This window comes from Ochlerotatus camptorhynchus, unplaced genomic scaffold (assembly GCF_037179485.1).
Source record: "Ochlerotatus camptorhynchus isolate MF236.1 unplaced genomic scaffold, CSIRO-AGI_Acam_v1.1 ptg000306l, whole genome shotgun sequence".
Taxonomy (NCBI): Eukaryota; Metazoa; Arthropoda; class Insecta; order Diptera; family Culicidae; genus Ochlerotatus; species Ochlerotatus camptorhynchus.
Window position 1 is genome coordinate 722,220 of NW_027040794.1, and position 22,953 is coordinate 745,172.

A 22,953-nucleotide genomic window follows, 5' to 3' on the forward strand; every position below is an offset into this window, starting at 1 on the left:
TCAAAACAAAAACAAAAGATCAGCGTACCATCGAGTACCTGCTTTACAAAAGATCAAAGATAGCAAAAATCTCAATTTATAAAATTAAAACAGATCCATTTTGCAAAGCAAGATTTAGTGATGACAGCCTTCGTTGTCGTTGCCAAAAACGTCAAAAAAGATATGTATTATCAAACTTTACATCAAGAAACGAAAAAAAAACAAAATGTTCTCTTTGTTACGTAACGCAAAGCTTTACTACTCCTCCCCTATGTATAATGCGTAACGATATAGGTGACTCCCTCTCTCCCTATAAGCGTTACGTAATTGCTCAACGTCTCTTGGCCCAAGTTCCTTGCTTTTGAATCATTCCCAACGCATGCAACCGTTTGGAAACTATCGATTTTAAATTGGCTCACTACTTGACAAGCCTATTATTGAACTTCGACGTCTGTTCTCTGTGGTTCGATCAGAAACTTGTGTAAAGTTAAGTGGAAACGTTGCCGTTACGTAGCGCTAGCACCTCCTAATTTCCTCTATAAATTTATCACTTTCGACCAATTGGGCGCTAGTATCGATAAATTATCTGTTGAAAATTACCACTTGGGGCTACCAGCACTTAGTGTCTAGAGTAAGTTTTGCAACGCCAGCGCCAGCATGTTGTCAAAGAAAGTTTTTAAGTGGGGAAGTCGCCGTTAGTGGTGCTTAAGTCAAATAGGAATCTTTACACAAGTTTTTAGAGAAATTTTGTTCGAGCCTCAATGTCTGTTCTCTGTGCCTATTGGTCCCAAGCAAATCGATTAACGTACCCCATTCTAGTCGAAATTATACACTGAACGAATTTGACATATTCCTGTTATGTGGAAGTCTAATAAATTTGCGCTATAAGATAATCCATTGAAAATGATATGATTGAAAATGTGTCAGGTAAATTCTATATGAATATCTGATACATTTACAATGCTGATAATTTGGTAACTTTTATATGATCGTCATATGATAAATGAAAATCGATCAAATTATAATAAATAACTGAAATGGATTTGAAACCCATAAGCATAAGCTATACTTTTCACCACAATATAATATATGTGTCATAAATCAATCGAAGAAAAGTTTATGTGAAAATAACATGAAATTTACTTCTTCTTTTGACACATATATTTAATCGATTTCTAAAAATAAATTCTAAAAATAAACATCAGGCAGTGGGAGCTTTCACAGTTGTGCCTTTTTTTTTATTGTAGCTGATTTGGGATTCGATCAAGATCTGTTGAGGTGTGATGCTTTCGGTGTCTGTGCTCGATTCCACTGGGCCACGGCTGACTTCAAGATTGAGCTCGTTCAAATAGCATGAAGTAAGAACAGCTCTCCCGACAAGGAATGTAGTGCAACTTTATGCTCGTTTTGCTAGAGTGAAGACAAATAGCACTGACAAATTTATGTTCCGTTTCGGTGGTGTGGTTTGTTCAAATCTTCCTAATGCACCTGTGTCCAATAAATCAACGACTAAATTATATGATTTGATAGAACTGGCTCATGAAGTTCGAATACTACTTAGGGCTGGAATCTGAATTAGCCGTGTAGAAGGCTTACAATTAGAATCATAGCAAAGTAAATATTACAGTAGAATAATTTTTTTTTTTCAATCTCAATATGTACATTCTTTTCTGGAACCAATTATCATATGAAACAATAACAAACAAAGATTATTCAATACAGTATCATTGTTGTTAGTAGTATTTAGTTCAACTAATCATTTTAATGAGTGCACGTTAACATCGTTGAAAATTGTTTCAATAATTTATAAAGAACAATCATGTAAGATGTATTTTATTGGGAGCGATGAACATGCAAAAACAAATGCTTGCTGTTGGATTTCTTAAAAGGCATTTCTATATGACTATTTAATGATTGGGATAGATCTGTTTACAATCTTTAAACGTCAAAAATCAAAGCAAGCTATTACAATGAGATATACATGTTTTCCTATACTGCAAAGTTAAATGACAGTCCAATAGTTTCTACATGTCTATTTACACGCGACATATCAACAAACGTCAAAAATCAGTAAAAGCAACTCCAATAAAATATACATGATTATCTTATAAGATATATATTTTAGTGAGCAATATTCATCATGAAAACAGGTATATTTTACTGAATTTTCTCAAAGTGCAAACTTATATGATTTTCCATTAGTTTCTAGATGTCTGTTCCCACCCATGACATATCAACAGTTTTTCACCATGAAATATATCAGACAATATTCATATACTTCTTACCTTCGCTAACCACGTTCGAAGCAAAGTATTATCAACAATCAATACGAAACTAACGATTTTAAATTGGCTCACCACTTTAGTAGCCTATTGGTCCCAAGCAAACGATTAACGTACCCTATTCTAGTTGAAATTCTATTACTACACTATGTTTGTTTTGATTCGCTATGAAAGTTTGACAGATAACATCAGGGGTGTGTGGATTTATGCAGAACATGCAGGGGTGAGTGAAATAGCTTGGGACTGCTTGGGACCGTTGTTCTGGTACTGAGTGAGCCAAAAATAATAATGATTTTCTTCGGGACCTACTAGTCTTAGAGTTACCTCTATGGTATTATCAAGTACTAAGTATGTGAAATTACGATAGAAATCATTCCATATCGCAGTCATGGTTTTTAAGTGATAATCCAATGGAATCTATCAATCATCACATAGAATGAATAAATCTGCTGACATTGCTATGTTATAAGATGGATCCAATAAACGGTACATGTCGATTTGTTTCAGTGTAGTACTACACAATGTTTGTTTTGATTCGCTATGGTTTGACAGATAAAATGACACCATTCGGAAAATACACAAAAAAAAATACATTAATGTGTACACGTTGAATAAAATTCCCTAATAAAAAATACCTCTAAAATACTTTGTACACGAAAAATACATTTCATAATGAATTGAATACACTTTAATATGTTAAACTTAAAAATTGATTGATTGATTGAAACTCTAAAAAATCTTCACGTCCGATTTACGTGAAATATCACGTACCTGAACTGTATTTAGAAAATCTCAAATGTTACGTGACGTTAGTAACTTTGATCTGCATTACACGTCATGTCCACTAAAAATTTTGGTGAAATTGACCGTATATTCACGTAAACAGATTTAATGTATTTGTGTTTGTGTGTTTGGGACTTTCATATTTCCGTGAAACGAGATTTACGTGATTTTCAGGTACGAAAAAAATCAATATGGCGCCACCGAGCGTGGTGAAAGAACTCCTCAAAGATCTAAAATTCCTCAGCGCTTGTTGCAAATGTTGGACGGTAATTTGATTCTTTTATATTAATTTATTTATGATTATATGTAGCTTTTTCTAGTTTTATAATTTCAGCCGGTGACATTAGCATTTTGAGTCTGCAACAAATGTTAATATTTTGTCAGAAAAAAAAAACTCATACACGTTTCTACCTTATAATAATCAACTAGTCAATATTTTACAATTTTATGAGTAGATATAAGTATTAATTTAAACACGTGAAATCTATATCTTCCCGATAAAATGGCATAATATTGACTGGTTCTATATATACTTCCGATTATTCTCATTAAAAATTACATACAAATTACATGAAAAGCATTTTAAACAAAACGGAATGTCACGTAAAAGTTACCAGATGTCCAGTAGTTTTCACCCCCATTTCACGTAAGCAGTACGTGAAAATCAGCTCTTATTTACCTGACTAATCACGTAGATAATAGAAGCTGAATTTTGATCGGCTACGTGCAATTCCGATAAAAGTTACGTGAAAAATAGGGTGGACGAGAACCACCTACACGGTAAGAAAAAAGTATCCAACGGAAAGATCACTTTTATCTACTTTTGACTAGTTTGTCTCCTTTTCTCCTTCTAATGTTGTCAAAAACGGAGGAGCACCCAACAGGGGTAGTAAAGTGTGGGAACCCAACGTTGAGTATAATCATATTTACCTACTGTTGGGTACAACTAACTTACTTTTGGTTAAAAAGCCAGTGGAAAATTCCATACGAACTGCACACAAGTAAATGAAAATTACTTTGACCCGCTTTACCTACTTTTGGGTTCCTGCACTATAGTGCCGAGATAAGTGAAAAGAACTTAATTTTTGGTGCTTTTTTCTAACCGTGTATGTTTTCACGTCAATCGGACGTGAAGATTTTTTAGAGTGTACGTTAAACTTTAAAATACACTGGAGTCGCTTTTTACGCGGTTTTTTTACACGGTTTTTTTTACGCGGTTTTCGGAATTTACGCGGTTTTTTTTTACGCGGATTCCGGAATTTACGCGGTTTTTTTTTACGCGGATTTTAGTTTTTTTTACGCGGATTTCAGAATTGACGCGGTATATCGCTTTTTACGCGGTTTTTTCTTACACGGTCTTTTTTTACGCGGTTTTTTTTTACGTGGATTTCGGAATTTACGCGGTTTTTTTTTACGCGGGACGTATCACCCGCGTAAAAAGCGACTCCAGTGTACATATACTCGCCGAAAACGAACCGATCGAAGAGATAAAATGACATGACGTTAGAAAATGAAATAATTGAACATATTAAATAATTTATAATACATGTACAATGAACGAATTTCGCTCCGGCATTCAAACTTAGTATAATTTGGATGTGAAATTTAAGCAGATCAATGTATAAACATTACGTAACCGAAAATTGGTTAAATATTAATCTATCTTTGTTTAGTAATATTTTTGAGTGGCCAGATTTTTTTAAATCACTTGGCAACCCTGCGAGGAGATAAGGAATATTCATTCATTTGTCATAAGTCATCGCATCGGGACGGACATCGTTGCTACTCGGGATATAGTGGCTTATTTTTCCACTTGATTCGTTCCATTTGATTGCATCCCGATATTTTACTTCGTGGACAAGTTGATTGTGTAGTTTTATAATTATTTAGTCTTGTATAGTGCCTATCCTAGCTGTAGGTAAGTGAGAATAACTTAACTCATAGATCCATATAACATCTATTGTTTCATCATTCCTTTTTCAGCTGAAGCGAAGAGAAAATGGCCAGCTTAAGACTGATTGGAACATCATTGCAGCGCAATCTGACCTTTGCCCGCACGATTAATTTCAAAGGTAAGTGCTATATCGTAACCGCTTCTCGATTTGCCAAGCCTGGATTGTGGGCTGTTTTTAAATTTCGCACCCTTATCGGTGAGCCTGCTAGCTTTGGGATTTTAATCCAGCAGCAGCAGCGTAATGCAAAGAAGAGTCAAGTCCAAGTTGGACTTTGATCGCGAGAGCCAGTGACGGAATGTTTCAGTCTCATCAGCCGTCTTTCAGGCAGTGGAGCGTGTGTGTGCAAAGAGGCTATGGTGAAGCGATGTGTTGTCTTGTTGCTTCCATTGCTACACACTGAATTCAGATGCCGTGAGATGACAAAGTGACGTAAACGCCACTATGGTAAATTTTCACTTTTCACCATATTTGAGTTTGTACAAAATTGGTTTTGAAGCATGCAGAGAAAGTGACGTTTTAGTTGTACGAGAATTAGTGAAAATAATTACTGTTTCTATACATACGTAAGTGAAATCCATCATACATAAGTCCTGAAACAATATAAGCTATTTTAAACATCGAGGTTCATATTTTTAGCTTTGTCTAGATCATATTAAACAGATCCAGTATTAGTTTTGAAAATGTTCACAATAATCACGAGATTAAACAAAAATAGCTGTTTTCTGAACAATTCACAAAATGGACTTACGTCACATTGTCATGTCGCGGCAGCAAAGTCGGTACATTTTTACCGGGTTGCTTCGCGATGCTTGGAAAAATCGAGGGACAAATAAAAAGAATACCGTAAAACGGGGTAACTTCGATAGTTTTGTGAAGTATACTGCCGTTATACGCATAAGAGTCCCACGGTGCATAAGGATTGCATAGAACATGGGACAGTTATGCGTAGAACGGTAGTATATTTTAAATATGTTTTACAACAATTGATGTTTTTCAAATATTATTTTGTCAAAACAAATTCGTTAGTAATATGTTTACGGACATTATTGTATTTGCATTCCCTAATAAACAAATACCATAAACGAACTATATCCCGGATGGGTAAACTATCTCACAAATGGTTTGGATGATACCCCGAACACGTCGTTAAGCTCTCTTGTATGGTTATTTTTATTAGGGTTGTTTTTGTTTGTTTTGGGGTTACTTTGATAATACTCGATGAATGTAGAAAGACATGCGTGAATCTCGAACAATTTAGTTTAAGTAATATGAAACTTTGAATGAGTATGTACTCAAAAACATCATAAGCAATAAGAAAAGAACATTGAATTTGTGATGGCTGTATCGGAAATACATTTATAAATGATCTAACACATCAGGCATAACATTTGATAACGGCACAAAAGCATTTGTAAACTAACTTTCTAAGGCCCTTTACACGCGAATCAAAGTACGCCCACGCAAATCAATACCACTTTCGGAAAGGTGATAGTTGCCCCTATTTGATGATGTTGTTGGTTTGCGTGGGCGTACTTTGGTTCGCGTGTAAAGGGCCTTAGAAAGTTTGTTTACAAATGCTTTTGTGCCGTTATCAAATGTTATGCCTGACATACTATATAAAAACTATATCAAAGGTAATACCCTTAGCTACAAGATGGAACCATTGTTTCCAATTCGGAAATAGGGCAGAGGGTAAATTTAATCATTATGTATTACTATCAATGTTACCCGTATTATCAGAGATACACCGTTTTACGGTACTTACACACTATTTAGTGATTGAGCCGTTCAGTCTAGTATACATGTATTGGTAGATAGGCGCTATAGGTTTGCTAGGGAAGTCACATTGTCTCGCGTAATCTACATGTTATGAAACGATTTTGAAAACATTTGCTGGTGTAGATGATGATTGTGATAACGATCGATGTTTATCAGTTTTCGACAGGGATACATGTACACCGCAGTAGGTTTTTACGCGGGGGATAGAACCAACCGAGCTTGATAAATTCACATGCTAAAACATTTTTTTAATGTGTGTGGATTGTAGTAACTGATGTATTTTTAGCATGCCAGATTTACATAAAACGGATAATGTGATTGGAATACGGTTGTTAAGTTGTACTGTTTTTGAGAAGTCGTCAAAACCCTACCGTGTAAAGAGCGACTTAAGGGGGCAATCCGCGTAGGTTAAGTTTAAATTAGCTAATTTGAGGTAAATTTGAATCTGATAGGGGAAATGACAGCTTCGGCATGACAGACTATTTTCGGCAACCCGAATTGAAACGGTAATTTCACTGGATTTTCTTACGAAAACACTTCTCTGAATGCATTCTAACGATTCTTTAGGCTTTCAGCTTTAATTTGATTATATTTTTACCACTAAGAAACAATCTAGCAGGGTTTTCTTGAAATAAAACACACGCACTACAAAATGCTGATGATTTCGAGTTGCCGATGAAAGTACAGCCTTTTAACATGCAGCTCAAATAGAAATTTTGCCGAATGAAAAGATGTTGCCCACAATAGTCCCTCTCACTAGAGAATATTGGAGCTTTGTAAAAGCGTTTCAAAACAGTTTTTGACAATTCTTTCGACTGAAATTGTTAGAGCAGCTAGCAGCAAAATATTTTAAACAAACCAATACTGCATATGTGTGCGTTTCTTAGAGAAAAAGGCTATAGAAAGATGATCGCTGCTTAGGTTGCCGAGAATACGTAAATTCCCCTATATATATTTTTTGATATTTTTTTTTTTTTTTTTTTCATTTCGTTTATTTGGCAGGCTCAAATGTTATAAAAATAACTTAGCGGAGCCGAGTAACATAGAATACCAATTATGGTACTCAAAATACAAAAGAAAAATATGTACAAATATATTTTATCATATCATTTTTCTGGGTTGCGATCGAAGCGGCGACAAAGCGATCTTCTCCCGTGCACGCAACTTCTTTCTTTCCCGAATTTGTTCCTCATTTTCATTGAACCCGAATCGTGATCGCTGCTGCTGTTTCTGGACATCGTTTCCCGTTGCATGCTCTCCGCTACTCTCGTCGGCCGTCGGGGTAGTCACGTCCATTTCGTTATCTGCATTCAACATCTCCAACCCCGTATCCGTTTCCTGATCGCTAATGACAAACGACGCACCTTCCACCACTACACCAGCATACGTACTGCTGCTGTGTTGTTTTCATTCACTTTGCTTTCCTTTTTCCTTCAGTTGCTTCTCCGGTTCCTTCCGAGCCTTCCGCTTGGGACAGGAAAGCTTCCGGTGTCCGTCCGCCTTGCACAGAAAACATTTGTCTTTGTTGCCATCATAAAAAATGTTTCCTTTGCGATTGAAGAAATGTAATGACGTGGGTATTTCCTTTTTCACATCCATATATACACCGCGTATCCCTGTATACACCTCAAAACACAGATCAGTTGGAAATTTCTCCCGGATGATGCGTTTAATTTTCCCATATTTCCCCAGCACTTTATCCAGCTCGTTGTCGGGTACCTCTGGTGGCAAGTCATACACACGCACATATTGAATGAATTCACCAGCATGCGACATGCGTACCTTTGCCGTCGTTCCATTCGCATAATGGAAGATTAAATCCTCCGAATTGAATGTCAGAGCATGGAGCATCGCTTCCTCTGATTTGAACTTCATGAAGACTCCCCTTTCCTCACCAATGCGATAAACAGCTTCCATTTCAGCCGGATCCGCGTCGAGTGCTTTGGCGAAATTTACTATCTCTCCGATGTTTGGTTTGGCATCACAATGGCTGAAGCTAAACTTGATGGTGTTTTTTACTTCACACATCTTGCACCGTAGCAACAAAAGGCACCGAATTGCTAGCAACGAACAAAGAGCAACTATATAATAGCAAGGTTGCAAAGACTCATTTCAGCTAAAATAATGTTTTTCGGAATAATAAAACCAAAAGATGGTATGATGGCATGTTTTACTTGTAACTTACAAGAAGAGGTTACAAAGTATGCGTTGGAAACATAAAACTTGTAAATTTTGCTTTCTATGAGTCACAATCAGCGATTTGCTGATCGCTGAGTGAGTGAGTGAGTGAGTGAGTGAGTTTGTGAAAAATCGCTGATTGTGACTCTCATGAGGTGAAATAAACAGATTTAATATGTCAAACACATTCTTTGCAACCTCTTGTATCCTACCAATTCAAAATTTGATCATGGCAACTAATTATTTCATAATTTAAAAAAACATTGTTTTAGCTGAAATGAGTCTTTGCAACCTTGTATAATAGCGAGTCTCGAAAACAGGCTATCGTGTGGTTCACAACGAAATAACAAATCGACTGCTGCTGTAGACAGCTGTGGGACAACTCAATTTTTTTTTGATATAATTTTTTTTTTTTTTTTTTTTTTGATATTATTACCACAGAAAATTATTGTCCGTGTTATTACCGTGACCGCGCCTAATTATGCGCATTTCAAACTTGTAGGGGTAAGAGGGGCATAGTGAACAGGTGGGGCATAGTGAGCATCCCGTGCACCAGCTTGGACTTCCGGCCGTTCGGAACAAATTGGTTGGTGCTAGGATCAATATCGCAATGATATTGAACCTACTACCAGTTGATTTGTTTCATGCAGCTGGAGATCCAGAGCCAAACTGCGGGATGCTCACTATGCCCCACCTGTTCACTATGCCCCTCCTCCCTCTATTTACTTTTTAATAATACGTTACAATGAGATCGACCAATCATGTCTTCAAAATGCTATTGAATAGCATGATATAATTCTAAATAATATACTTGATATGTGGGAATCAAGTGAGTTCAATAAATAAAAACCAAATTGAAAACACTGATGCGAAGACGTGCGATCTTTCACTTCGATTTCCACCCTGTGGAAAAATGAAAGTAGATATTTGCAGTAACTGGTGAGACAAAATAGTCTTAGTCCTTATCGAGCCAAAACATAGTAGATTTTTTTTTTCAAATAGATAAAATTGACTAGGGTAAGTGAGCCAGTCAGCACCAGTTTTTGGCCCTAGGGCCTTATTCAAATTTAAAATAAATTTTCATGGTTTTATTTGCGTATATATTAAGCAAAATCTGTGTTCCAATCTTGCATGGAAATAAATTAGGAAAAGAATAAAATAAAATGAAATTTAAGATATGGCCAATTAGAGCACCACTAGGGCCATCATAACTGGCACACTAATTGCGCAAAATTAAACATTGATATGTTCCCAATAATGCGCAGAGTATGCAGAGATGAGGCCAGACAAAGGAAACAGGAAAACCAGGTACAAGAATTACATAATAGACCTTTTTGAGTTTAATCATCTTTCTCTATCTAGTACACATGGATGAGCTATAGAGGTAACTTTAAGACCAGAAGGTCCCGAAGAAACATGCTCAACTTTTTGGCTTAACTCTGTTACTATCTTCGGTCCCAAGCTAATCGATGCACCCCTCGAAACACTGAAAAATCAACGAACCCCTCATTTTACCCCTCAATACTAGAATACGCTTATAGATGTACTTGTGACCAATAGGCTAGTCAAGTAGTGAGCCAATTTAAAATCGTTAGTTTCCACCGGTTGTTAGTGACTCTGTACGTAAAACAAGATCGACGGAAAAAATCAAAGAAAAAAAAAATCTGCGGAGAGTTCCAAGGGAATACCAAGGGTACCATTTCAAAGAAATTCTGAGATGTTTTTTAATGGAATTTCGTAGATAATTTATAATGACATTTCGAGAAGAATACAGGTATTTCTGAGCCAAATTTCAAGACAAATTTGAAGTGAATTTTTAACATGGCTTTGAAAGATCTTTGTAATGATTCATTTAACAGTGATCCTTTCGGCTCAATCGTATTTGCTATTAAGTTTTATACCTGCTTAATTTGTATAAATTATATATAATAAATGTATTTCACACTACCCGGGAAATTTAAAAAAATGGGATAAAATATCCGAGAAATAGTTCATCGGGATTAGGGTTCTTATTTGATAACCATCGATAACGTCAGTGTTACCCGTTACAATGGAGAATTTGCATTGCAGACGTTATCAACGCTCATTGAATAGCGAGGGGCATGCAATACAAAGAACCGGTGCGTTGAAGTTAAAATGAAATCAAAAGTACTTAAAGTAATCAATGCGTTTTGAAGTGGTACTGACGGTAATGTAAATTATCTATCCGTAATTAATGTAATTAAAAGTATTGAAAATGTAATTAATGGACTTTAATTACGAAATTTCAACTGTAATTAATGGAGTTAAAAAGTAGTTAATCATCTTCATTGTGTCATTAATGTAATTAAAGCAGTAGTTAATGGAATTAATTTAATTACAGCCGTTGAATGCGTTGGAGTTAAAGGTTATTGCGTGCCCCTAGTTGACTCTCTACCCTGATCGGGATGTGCTGGCCACCAGGGTGTCACAATATCAGCTTCAATCGACCAAATCGATGCGAAGAAGAGACTGCTGGCTTTCTTTTTCTTTTTTTTCCTTTGGTTTGTTTTTTCCTTCGATCTTGTTTTCCGTGCTGAGCACCAATGCTACCGACGTGCCAGGAAGGTAGCTCCCACACCTGGACCCTACCTATCGACCCATCAACTCATGAACCGGGTACCAACGGCTTTACTTCCTATCCGAAGGAAGGCGTGATCAGAGATGTTATGCCTCAGAACATCCCGGCGGCGCCGACTGGGATTGAACCCAGGCCTGCTGGGGTGAGAGGTAATCACGCTTACCACTACACCACCGGCTCCGTTATGCTTTCTTTTTCTGTTAAAGTCGAACAGCTTCGCAGCATTCTAGAACCTCAGTCATGACATCTCTCGGGTTTCTCGCGGAAAACAAGCATGCTCGCTAACTCGCAAACAATGTTGCATAAAAGTTCTATATAATGTATAGAAACGTCAAAGTGATCCGATGCCAGCGCTGCGACGAGTAGTTCGCGGAACTGATAATATTCAAATCAACCGTTAAATGCGTGAACGAAGATACACAATGAAGAGTTACGTCTGTTTGTCTGTGGTGAAAGTAGTAAAAAGTACAGTTGCTATATTTACAGTCTAGCGGAGAGAATTTTGGGAACCAATTGAGCTGTCAAATAGTGGAACCAATCGAACATATCAGGCATAACTTTTGATAACGGCACAAAAGCATTTGTAAACAAACATTCTAAGGCCCTTTACACGCGAACCAAAGTACGCCCACGCAAACCAATACCACTTTCGGAAAGGTGATAGTTGCCCCTATCCGATGATGTAACAAATAACAAGTTGCTGCAAGTGTCCATGGATGGGCCCAAAAAGGTGACGAGAAGCTGATAGATCTGGGAAGCTGTGGGCTGCATATTTTACATAATGAATTCAAGGATAGTGTTCGCAGTATCAGTTGGGATGTTGTCAAATATTTGCGTGGTATCTACAATATCTTCAAAGATGTACTAGCAAGTCGAGCGTTTATCACGATGTATTCTGGATCTACCATATTCGAAATTACTCCGCAAATACGAAAATTTATTCAAGGCGTCCAGAAAGACAAAATAGAACCAACGTCAGCTTCCTACCATGATATTAAAAGCTGTTTGAATGACTCGCTGCTGATGGCTAATAGTACGTTCAGACTACAGATTTACAACATGTTGGTTTCTGTGTTACAATTATTTGACAACCATTATAACATGTTATAACTCTGTATTCTGTACGTGGTATTAAGCTAGCTTATTTCTTCAAATCAGTTGCTGTCGAAGTTGAGCCATTTCTATGCGAATTTCAGACGGACAACCCTATGGTGCCTTTTTTGTGCAACGCGATGTCTCAAATGGTTAGAGGCATTATGGAAAGGTTCATTAATATTGATCATCTGAAAAATATTGCACAGGTAAATGCACATTCGATCAATATGATAGCAAAAAGGAACGACTGGACGTTTTTTGGCACAGGTTATTGGTCGGCGTATTCAGAACTATTGTTGGTTGTCATTTGTGATAATTGTCAAACTTGCCGATGGTTCCCTTAGATATGAAAATTGAATAGAAGTTGAAAATGAACGAAGGGCCATTAATGCGACAGTACAAAGTCAAACGCACATGTAGACAAGGATCGTCGTATGGAAGAAGCTCTCGATTCCGACAAAGCGAAATTATCGAAACGCCAGAGAGAAGCAGAAGCGAAACATCTCGAGAATAAAGCTGGGTTTAGACTATGCAAGTCAAATGATCAACTCATTTGAATTCAATTGGCTTGAAAAGTTGAGCCTGGTTCAACTTTTTTCTATTCAAGTGAGTTGATCAAGTCAGTTGAATTGCATGGTTTACACGTTCAATTCGCGTTCAAGTCAGTTGAATTCAACTGACTTGATCAATTGACTTGCCCTCGCGGTACATCATAATACCCGTTAAAAAATATACTGATATTTTTTGCTAAAAATATGCAAAAATGACTATAAAGGACTCAATTTTGAATATAAAGTATGCATATTCGAGGGAAAACGGGACTACCCCTCAACTGTGTGCATTTTTAATACCTTTTATGAGGATCTGTTCTTGTATCTGTTACTAATAAATAAATAATTTTTGTACTAACAATTACTCACAAATGCGTAAAATTTTAGTCATTTTATGGGTTTCCTCGTTTTCCCTAAAAAATGCGTACTTTATAGTCATAAAAGAGTTATTAAACAATTCGCTCCATTAAAATTAATTCCGCAATTTTTGTGATAGCACATCAATTAATGTTTCCGTGATTTTTCTCGACTGAAATTTCAAATCCGCGCCTGTTGTAACTGCACCTTACCCTTTTGCAGGCTATTACGAATTTAATAATTTATAACAGCGTATGTTTTCATCTTGGAGAAACAAACTAACATTGGTTATTTCATTACAGGTAATGCTCCGCTAATGCACAACCGCTTTCTGGCCAGTGCCTCGGTCGGAAAGCACATCAAAACTAAAGTCATCGATAATGTCTTGGTAGTGACACTAGATTCTCCCAACTCCAAGGTGAATTCTTTGGGCGCCGAAGTGCAAGCCGAGTTTGATGCCGTATTCCGTGATCTGGAAACCAATTCAGCCGTCAATTCGGCAGTAGTGATTTCCGCCAAGCCAGGATGTTTTGTCGCTGGAGCCGATATCACTATGCTGGAGAAATGTAAGAGTGCGGAGGAAGCTACCAAGATTTCTCACGAAGGTCAACTTATGTTCAATAAGCTGGAGAAATCGCGAAAGCCTATAGTGGCTGCCATAAACGGTGTCTGCTTGGGTGGTGGTCTGGAGTTGGCCTTGGCCTGTCACTACCGTATTGCGGTAAAGGACAAGAAGACAAATCTGGGACTTCCGGAAGTTATGCTTGGGCTACTACCGGGTGCTGGAGGCACCCAAAGGCTACCCAAATTGAGCTCAATCCTCACCGCGTTAGATTTGGCTCTGACAGGAAAGAATGTTAAAGCCGATAAGGCCAAAAAAATGGGCATTGTAGATTTGCTTGTGGACCCCCTGGGTCCAGGATTGAAGTCGTCAGAGGAGAATACGATTGAGTACCTGGAAAAGGTTGCCATCCAAACAGCCAAGGACATTGCCTCCGATAAACTCAAGGTCAACAGAAAAAAGTCCGGTTTGGTGAATACGGTTACTGAATATGCCTTCTCGATCGACTGGGTTAAAGACAAAGTATTCGGTAAAGCTCGTGAGCAGGTGATGAAAATGTCTGGAGGTCTCTATCCTGCGCCACTTAAGGTAAGAAATACTCGAAGTACCAGTAGAAATGTTGGGATTAACATTTATATAATTCCACAGATTATCGATGTGATCCGCGTTGGTGTAGACAAAGGATTCGATGCTGGATCTGAGGCGGAACGTAAAGGCTTCGGTGAACTGTCGCAAACTTCACAATCGAAGGGCCTCATCGGATTGTTCCGTGGACAAACCGAGTGCAAAAAGAACCGTTTTGGAAAGCCCGCCAACCCACCAAAGACAGTAAGTTAAATTTCATTTCCCTGTTGTGTTTCACAGAATTGACCATCATTTTTGTTTAAAATAGATTGGTGTCCTGGGAGCAGGATTGATGGGTGCCGGTATCGTTCAAGTAAGCATCGATAAGGGTTATCAGGTGGTGATGAAGGACACTACTGAGGCTGGTCTGGGCCGTGGTGTTGGACAGGTCCAAACCGGTCTACAGAACGCTATCAAACGCAAAAGAATCAGCGGCATCGAAAAGGATCAGATTCTTTCCAATCTGAACGCTACTCTCAGCTACGATGCTTTCAGAAATACAGACATCGTTATTGAAGCAGTATTTGAAAATATCGACATTAAACACAAGGTTATTAAAGAGCTTGAGCAGGTGATTCCAAAGCACTGCATCATTGCAACCAACACGTCGGCTATTCCAATTACGAAAATTGCTGCCGGCAGCTCGCGGCCAGAAAATGTTGTCGGAATGCATTACTTCTCACCGGTAGATAAAATGCAACTGCTCGAAATCATCACACATCCGGGAACTTCCAAGGAAACTGCTGCTGCTGCCGTCGAAGTTGGTTTGAGACAGGGCAAGGTGGTCATCACCGTTGGAGATGGACCAGGCTTCTACACAACCCGCATCCTGTCGACTATGTTGTCTGAAGCAATCAGGTAGATTCAATGGGATGGTTTTTGTTTCTTTGACTCTAAGCTTTATCTTGTGATTCAGACTGCTCCAGGAAGGTGTCGATCCAAAGGATCTGGATAAGATGACCAAGTCGTTCGGATTCCCGGTGGGCGCAGCTACGCTGGCTGACGAAGTCGGAATCGATGTTGGTGCACACATTGCCGTCGACCTGTCCAAGGCGTTTGGTGAGCGGTTCAGCGGCGGAAGCCTTGGCGTCATGGAGGACATGGTTAAGGCTGGTTTCATGGGACGTAAATCCGGAAAGGGTGTGTTCATGTACGAGGGTGGCAGGAGCAAGAACCGTGAAGTTAACCAGGGTGCTCTGGCCATTTTGAAGCAAAAGTATGCCTTGCAATCTCGAGGCGCTAACAGTGTTGAAGATATGCAGCTGCGTATGGTTTCGAGATTTGTGAATGAAGCAGTGCTGTGTCTTGAGGAAAAGATTCTGGACAGCCCGTTGGAGGGTGATGTTGGTGCCGTGTTCGGTCTCGGATTCCCACCATTCACCGGTGGCCCATTCCGTTGGGTGGATCAATATGGTGCTGCTAAGCTGGTGGACAAGATGCGGTTGTACGCCGATTTGTACGGTGCTCCATTCCAGCCAGCGCAAATTCTGGTTGATATGGCGAAGGATCCATCGAAGAAATTTTACCCTAGCAAGTGAGGCGTCGATGTATAAGTAAATTAATTCATATTAATTGTTAAGCTGGGATGTTTCAATACGAACGACAGACAGATTTTTTGTTGTTTCGCAATCCCATCGATATTTTCAAACAAAGAACCTGCCTGAGCATACTTTAGTGGTCCAATTTTTGGTGGATTATCACATTTAAATTTGTTATATCCTTCCTACCTATATTTTTTTTTTGTTTTCCGTTGTTAATTAATGTATGCATATGCATTTTTTTTCGTGTAGTTAAAAAGTACGAAGCATTATACCGTTAAAAACAATCAAAGCAATTGTGCTTTATTACAGAAAGAAACCCCATGTGCGAAAATAAAGTTTTTAGTTAGTGCATCAATTTGCCGGTAATTTTTACCTTCTTTGAAACAGCTGATGACTCTTCCCGGGAATTTCCGGTAGGTAGGTAATCGGGAAATATTTTAGGGTAAATGTCGGCTTCGGCACCCATTGACTGTTTTCGGCAATCAAAATTTAAACGTTAACTTCAGATTAAACACTTCGCTGAATGTATTCACACGATTCCTTAGTCTTTCAGCTTCAATCTGATTACATTTTTACGACTGAACAGTCATGTTATGCCAGATTTTTCTTTAAATTAAATATAAGCACTACAAATGATTTCAAGTTGCCGATGATAGAAAAGCTGATTAACACGCAGTTCAAATGGAAAGGTTGCCGAAGAAAAAGAGGCTACCGACACACTCACCTGAGAAGTTTGGAGCGTTTTAAAAACAGTCCCCCTTATTCTGCGAGTCACGTGACTCTCTGTCACCGGTGAGGCGACAATTGTCACCTCGTGTGAGGTGACTCTCCATGCAAATCAAATGGAGTCACCTCACACGAGGTGACTATTGTCACCTCACCGGTGAGAGAGATAGTCCGTGACTCGCAGAATAGGGGGGAGTATTGGACAATTCTGTCGATTGGGATGGATAGAGAAGCAAGCATTAGATATACAAACAAACACGTCATATGTGTGCGTGACGCTGAAAAAATGCTAATAGAAGCGTGGACTATGCTTAGATTAACGAGAATATGTAAATTCACCTCAGAGACCAGAAAATTATTTCGACAGTGAGCATGCATAAGGGCGTATTTTCTCTTTGCATTGCTACAGCTAAGCGAAACAATTTAATAGAATTTGTTCAATGTAGAGTTGTAACAGGTTGTATTGGCTATCAAAAGCAACAGCAAACGCACAGAGAAACGTTAATTCTAGCGAGTTATTAACAAAAGAGAAAATCGACGAAGTGAATCGATCATCGCGTTTACGCCCGATTTAGTTCCGGAGAACTTTGAGATTTGGGCGTAATTGCTTTTGTGAATAAAAAAACAAGTTACTCGCCGATTGCTCGCGAATAAAAGCTCAATCTGGCAAACAAACTATACCAAATGATAGTGGAGTCATTCATCTACCTGTTTGTGTTGTTAGTTTTCGAGATTGAACTTTAATTCGCGAGAAATCGGTGACATGCGTTTGTTTACAAAAGCAATTACGCCCTAATCTCGAAGTTCTCCGGAGTTGCTTCCATTGGAAAAACGATTGTATGACATTCCCCAGAACGGACTATTCCCAATAAAACCATTCCCCAGAATGTACCATTCCCCAGAAAAGTATGCCATGTATTAGATTGACAATTTTTGTTTACTATAGTCACTCCTGGAATCTTCTTTCGCGTTTATAAAAAGAATAGAAAAACTTCTTAATGGAACAAGGCGTTTTCCTTTCTTTGAAAATATAAGAAAAGGAAATAATTAATTCCTTGGATATACGATAAAGAAGGGAATATGCTCTTCTTTTAATATATGAAAGAGAACATGATTAATTCGTTAAATATATGATAAAGAAGAGAATATTCCCTTCTTTGAAAATATAACAAAAGGAAATAATTAATTCTTTGGATAAACGATAAAGAAGGGAATATTCCCTTCTTTGAATATATAAAAGAGAAAATAATTAATTCTTTGGATGTATGATAAAGAAGGGAATATTCCCTTCTTTTAATATATAAGGAAAATATATAATCAATAGCTTTTCGCAAGGGATTCCGGGTAATGACCATTTGGGATTATAACGAGTGGAATAATGTTATAAACTTGTAATCGGTAGTTCAACGTTCCATGCACCGATTTTTTAATCCATCACGAGAAATTCTTCAACTCAGGTCGAACAATTCTTCGATAAGGTTTAACAGTTTCCGACTGGTTGAATTGGATTGCATAATAGACCCTTTGACTTATTAAATGATGAACGAAGGGCTCGAAAACTTAAAGGTTTTCATTTTATAAAGAGCTAAAAAATTGTTTGGAATTGATAAATACATAGTTCCATAAAAGTAAACATAGTGTATTATCTATAGTAAAAAAAAAGAAAAGTGAAAATTACTAATTTCATCATCTTTTCTGGGGAATGCTTTTCTGGGGAATGGTACATTCTGGGGATTTTTTCTCTGGGAAATGATGCATTCTTGGGAATGGTATTCTGGGGAATAGCATTCTGGGGAATAGCATTCTGGGGAATGGCTTTCAGGGGAATGTCATACAATCGGAAAAACAATACCGTGCAACTTCGGAATTTTCTTTCGACTTCTTCCGGATTTTTACTTAGACTAACCTTTAGAGATTCCTTTGATCCAGAAAATATTTCCGAATTCTAATTCTATTTAATCGTTTTTATCTGCACAGAATTGTTTGCGACATCCCCGGAAGTTTCATCCTACTTCCTTGATAAGTCTCCATATTCTGAACGCGTAAGGATGAGATTGATGGAAGTTTGCAAAGAAAAACAGCCATGACAACGGCCATTTGTGGTTTGTATCAACCTCGTCCTTAAGAAGATCTCAACGTAACCGGATAATTGTTCTAAAAATTACTAAGTCTTCTTCTCTTAATCGTGTAGACTGAACATCTAAGTTCTTTTTTGTCAATTTATTTTATTTGGAATGCTCAATCGTGTTAGCTTTATGGAGCCGATAATCTATTGTTCATTGTTTGCAACAAAATTCACTTAATTATATGTCAAGTATGAATTGGGAAGAATACTTGATGACAATACATGATGTTAGAGGCACAGAACAGAAGTGGAACTTTGGATCCAAAAGTGGCTCCATATTATTTGTGTGAATACTAGCGCACCTAGCGGTAGAAGGCTGATAGGGTGTGGTGGGCCAAGAGTGTACCCCCTATAATTTTGGAAATAAACATGTTTTCAATGCTAATTCACTCATGAAACTATGAATGGTGTTCATATGCAGAGTTCTGTCCAAAATGAAATATTACAAAAATTGCAAAAAATCATTTTGTGCTGCTGTGTCAAAAATCTAAATTACTTACAGGGCTGTTAAAACAGGCGCGTATTTTGCGAATTTGAACGTTCAGTCGCGAAAATCGCGGAAACATTGAATGATGTCGCGAAAATTGCGAAGGGACTGATGTGCTGTCATAATAATTGTGGAATTCATGGTAACTTTTCCGTCCCGGATTATTTTGCTGTCATAAATTTTGTTGTTCATTTGGCTCTCAATTTGTTTTACCGGTTCAAACCAAACACCCTGCAAATAACAGTATTACTGAAACTCCTCAAACTCACTGGAGGTTTTAAAACACTCTTGTCCAGCGAGTTTAGCCAGCCCTCTACTCGAGTGACAGGAATATGGAAGAAGTAAACAAAAACTCATCGAAAGAGAGGGAGAGTGAACTTCAGCGAGAGGATGATTTGACGTGAGGTGCGCTTTTCGAGACTCCGGATAACTTTTTTGTTCGACGCAAGAAGCTCAGAGTTCACCCAGAGTGAGAGTAAGAGCGTGTGACAGAAAACATGAACATGAAGGGCAGCAAACCTCACTCTCATTTTATCCCCCTTCGCCCGCATAAACAATAACCATAAGATGCGCCTAACCACCAATTCGGGATATCATCCCAATTTTATGTGGTATGGTCGCACCATCTAAGATATCGTCAGTATATGGTACACGTTTATTAGGGCGCTCACAAGCTCTGAAGCAGGGAGCGACCCCTGCGTAGTGGTTAGCATCCATACCTCTCACGCCAAAGTCACGAGTTCAAATCTCACCCTCGGACAAGTCACGAATGACCCAAGAGCGTTAAAGTGACTAAAATAAAAAAAAAAGAAAAAAAAAGCTCTGAAGCTCGGTGGAATGATTTGGCAGTAGGCATTTACTCCTCAGAAAAATGCTACGCTCGGCTCATTTCAAACTCGCGAGCGAGGCTCCATCAAGCCTGGCAAATAATCGAGAAATGATCTCAATTCCATAAGTCACACTGGATTTACACGGAAATTCCCTGAGGTCTTGGAGACGAACCAGCGTTCGGCTGAAAGTCTCCTTAATAAAGAAAACAAACTAGCCCTAAGGTCTGTCCAATGTGAGACATTTTCCTTTTTTTTTTCAATAAGGACATAACATTTTCTTTGTCAAATCATAAACGAATCGTATGTATGCGAGTAATTGCCATGTATACCGGATATTCTAGGTTCTCCAAATCGCCCTGGAGTTCAGTTGATTTGTTCTACTATATCAACCAAGACTGCAATAATGTCTGTAGTATCGAAATACGTCCTAACAGATTCAAAGTGTCTATGTGAATCATACATGATCTATTTCCGAGTAATCCAGTTGTTCAAGGTTCTTCAAACCGTTCAGGTTCTTCGAGTTCAGATAACCGATTAAGATTAACCGAGATTGGGACAGACTCCAAGTAATATCATCCGTGTAAACATACAACCGCGACGTGACCAACAAGTATGACTTATGAAACTATGTTATTTTCTCGATTATGTGCATGGTGTTTGGTTTGAATCGGTATAAAATTGAGAAAACTAGAAATTAATTAACAAATTAACTACAACATTGACAGCAAAATACGTCAGAGACGCAAAGGTTAATTTTCAAGAAAATTTGCATTTTAAATGAAAATGCACTAATTTGGACAACATAATGTTTCATCAAATCTAGGCCGGTATTGTTCAATAGAAATCTCATAATGTAAGGGTGTTTTATTATGTTCACTAATTTCTCAGTATTTATACTATACATAAATAACTGAAGATGATACAGTGTTATTTTTTTAAATTTTCGATGCTCCATTAGTTCAGTTGGTGAAACAAAGCAAGTTCATGCTGGAGGCGACTGAGTTCGATTCCCGTCCGGTCTATTAATTTTTCGGGTTGGAAATTTTTTCTACTTCCTTGGGCATAGGATGGTACAGGCATAGAAAGCTCTTAATTAAAATGTGAAAGTACTTCAAAGAACACTAAGTTGAGAGTAGGCAAAAATCTAATATGCTATAAGCAATAAGCTTGAAATGCCATATTATATAATATATACTATAATAGTAGTATACAAATGCTATTTTTAGACAATGAAAACAGTTTTTTATGTCGCGGATTAGTATTTGAAGTCGCGGATTTCTTATGAGAAATCGCGGATTTCGCGGATCAAATTTAGAAAATCTTGTAACAACCCTGTACTTATAATAATTCGACATCATAAAATAAGGATTTTTGAATTTCCAAATATTATATTCTACAATTCCTGCATTGAGGCATCAGTAATAATGAATAATTGAAACACCAATAACAAAGAATATATAAATATTGCCTACAATTGGTCAACAATAATTTTCTTGAAAATGAACCTCACACGGGGCAAGAGTGCCACCGTATGAATAAAATTATACAGAAATGTAAAAGAAATTGCATCATTGGCCATTTAAGTCTTCGGTAAGCCAAATTTGACAAAACTAGCTACATAAAATATCAACAACAATAGTTTTCATTTGATTTCATTGGTTAACATAGTTCATTTGTTATGTATTGAATAATATTGTGAAATTCAATAGTTAAATTGCGTAAACAATAACAGCTGTTGCTAGCATGATTAATAATCAAAAAGCTATGTTTATAAGCAAGCATTAATCGATTTCACTCAATTTAAGACGCATGGCCCTTTTGTCCCATAGGGGCACTCGTGCCCCACCCGACCCTACGCTGATTCGCTCATACTTCTTCAACTTCTGTTCTGTGTTAGAGGGGTACATTATCGAAGCATATGATCAGGGGAGGAGCATGGGGATAGGATTTCGTTGTCTCCAGTGGTAGTGCGATTCTAGATTCGTCTGGAGTTTGACCGTCTATGGTGACCAGTGGGCGACGATGAGAATCGAGAAGGGGGGACAAGACAGATCTAAGTGCTTGTATACAATAAATATGGATGCATAATTATTCAAGTTTTACTTAGAGAAAATATTTAAGAAAGCAACCATGCGTTCCTTATTTTGAACGATTTACACGCACGACATCCTTGTAGCCTGAGTAAGAGTAATCGAGCTTTCGAAGCCGAAGGTTTTCCGGAACATGAGAAAGGAATACCGCGAGAATCCGTTAAGCGTGGTGCCCTAAAGGCAAAGGCAAGCGATTGCGTACTGGACTGCCGCTCTTCGCATGTCCGTCCCATACCGAAAATGGGAAAGCCGAGAAAATCGCGTTTTAAGTTTGCTTCGTACCATTACTTCTTATGTGATGGGACAACCAATACGACTCTTCTCCTTTTTTCTTCATTCCTTTAATTAACGTCGGTCTCTGTTCCGCAATCTAGTGCCAATCACCGACGGACATCGATTGCCATCCATTG

At 37.9% G+C, this 22,953-nt stretch overlaps 2 protein-coding genes across 4 annotated transcripts in view; both read left to right on the forward strand.

Moving 5' to 3' along the window:
- LOC135707248 (non-lysosomal glucosylceramidase) overlaps positions 1-22,953 on the forward strand; it is a 352,494-nt gene that overhangs the window by 118,185 nt on the left and 211,356 nt on the right. The gene's annotated exons all lie outside the window — the stretch shown is intronic.
- Mtpalpha (monolysocardiolipin acyltransferase Mtpalpha) overlaps positions 4,800-22,953 on the forward strand; it is a 221,644-nt gene continuing 203,490 nt past the window's right edge. The window contains exons 1-6 of one of the 3 annotated variants that reach the window (XR_010518216.1): positions 4,800-4,962; positions 5,028-5,116; positions 13,861-14,708; positions 14,769-14,948; positions 15,013-15,602; positions 15,661-16,337. Coding sequence is in view for 2 of the 3 variants with exons in the window: in XM_065229040.1 (XP_065085112.1) it covers positions 5,044-5,116; positions 13,861-14,708; positions 14,769-14,948; positions 15,013-15,602; positions 15,661-16,282 (2,313 nt within the window). In the remaining variant the exon portion in view is untranslated. Of the gene's footprint in view, positions 4,963-5,027; positions 5,117-13,860; positions 14,709-14,768; positions 14,949-15,012; positions 15,603-15,660; positions 16,545-22,953 lie in introns of those variants that run through there. The other 2 variants (XM_065229040.1, XM_065229041.1) reach the window with 2 other exon arrangements.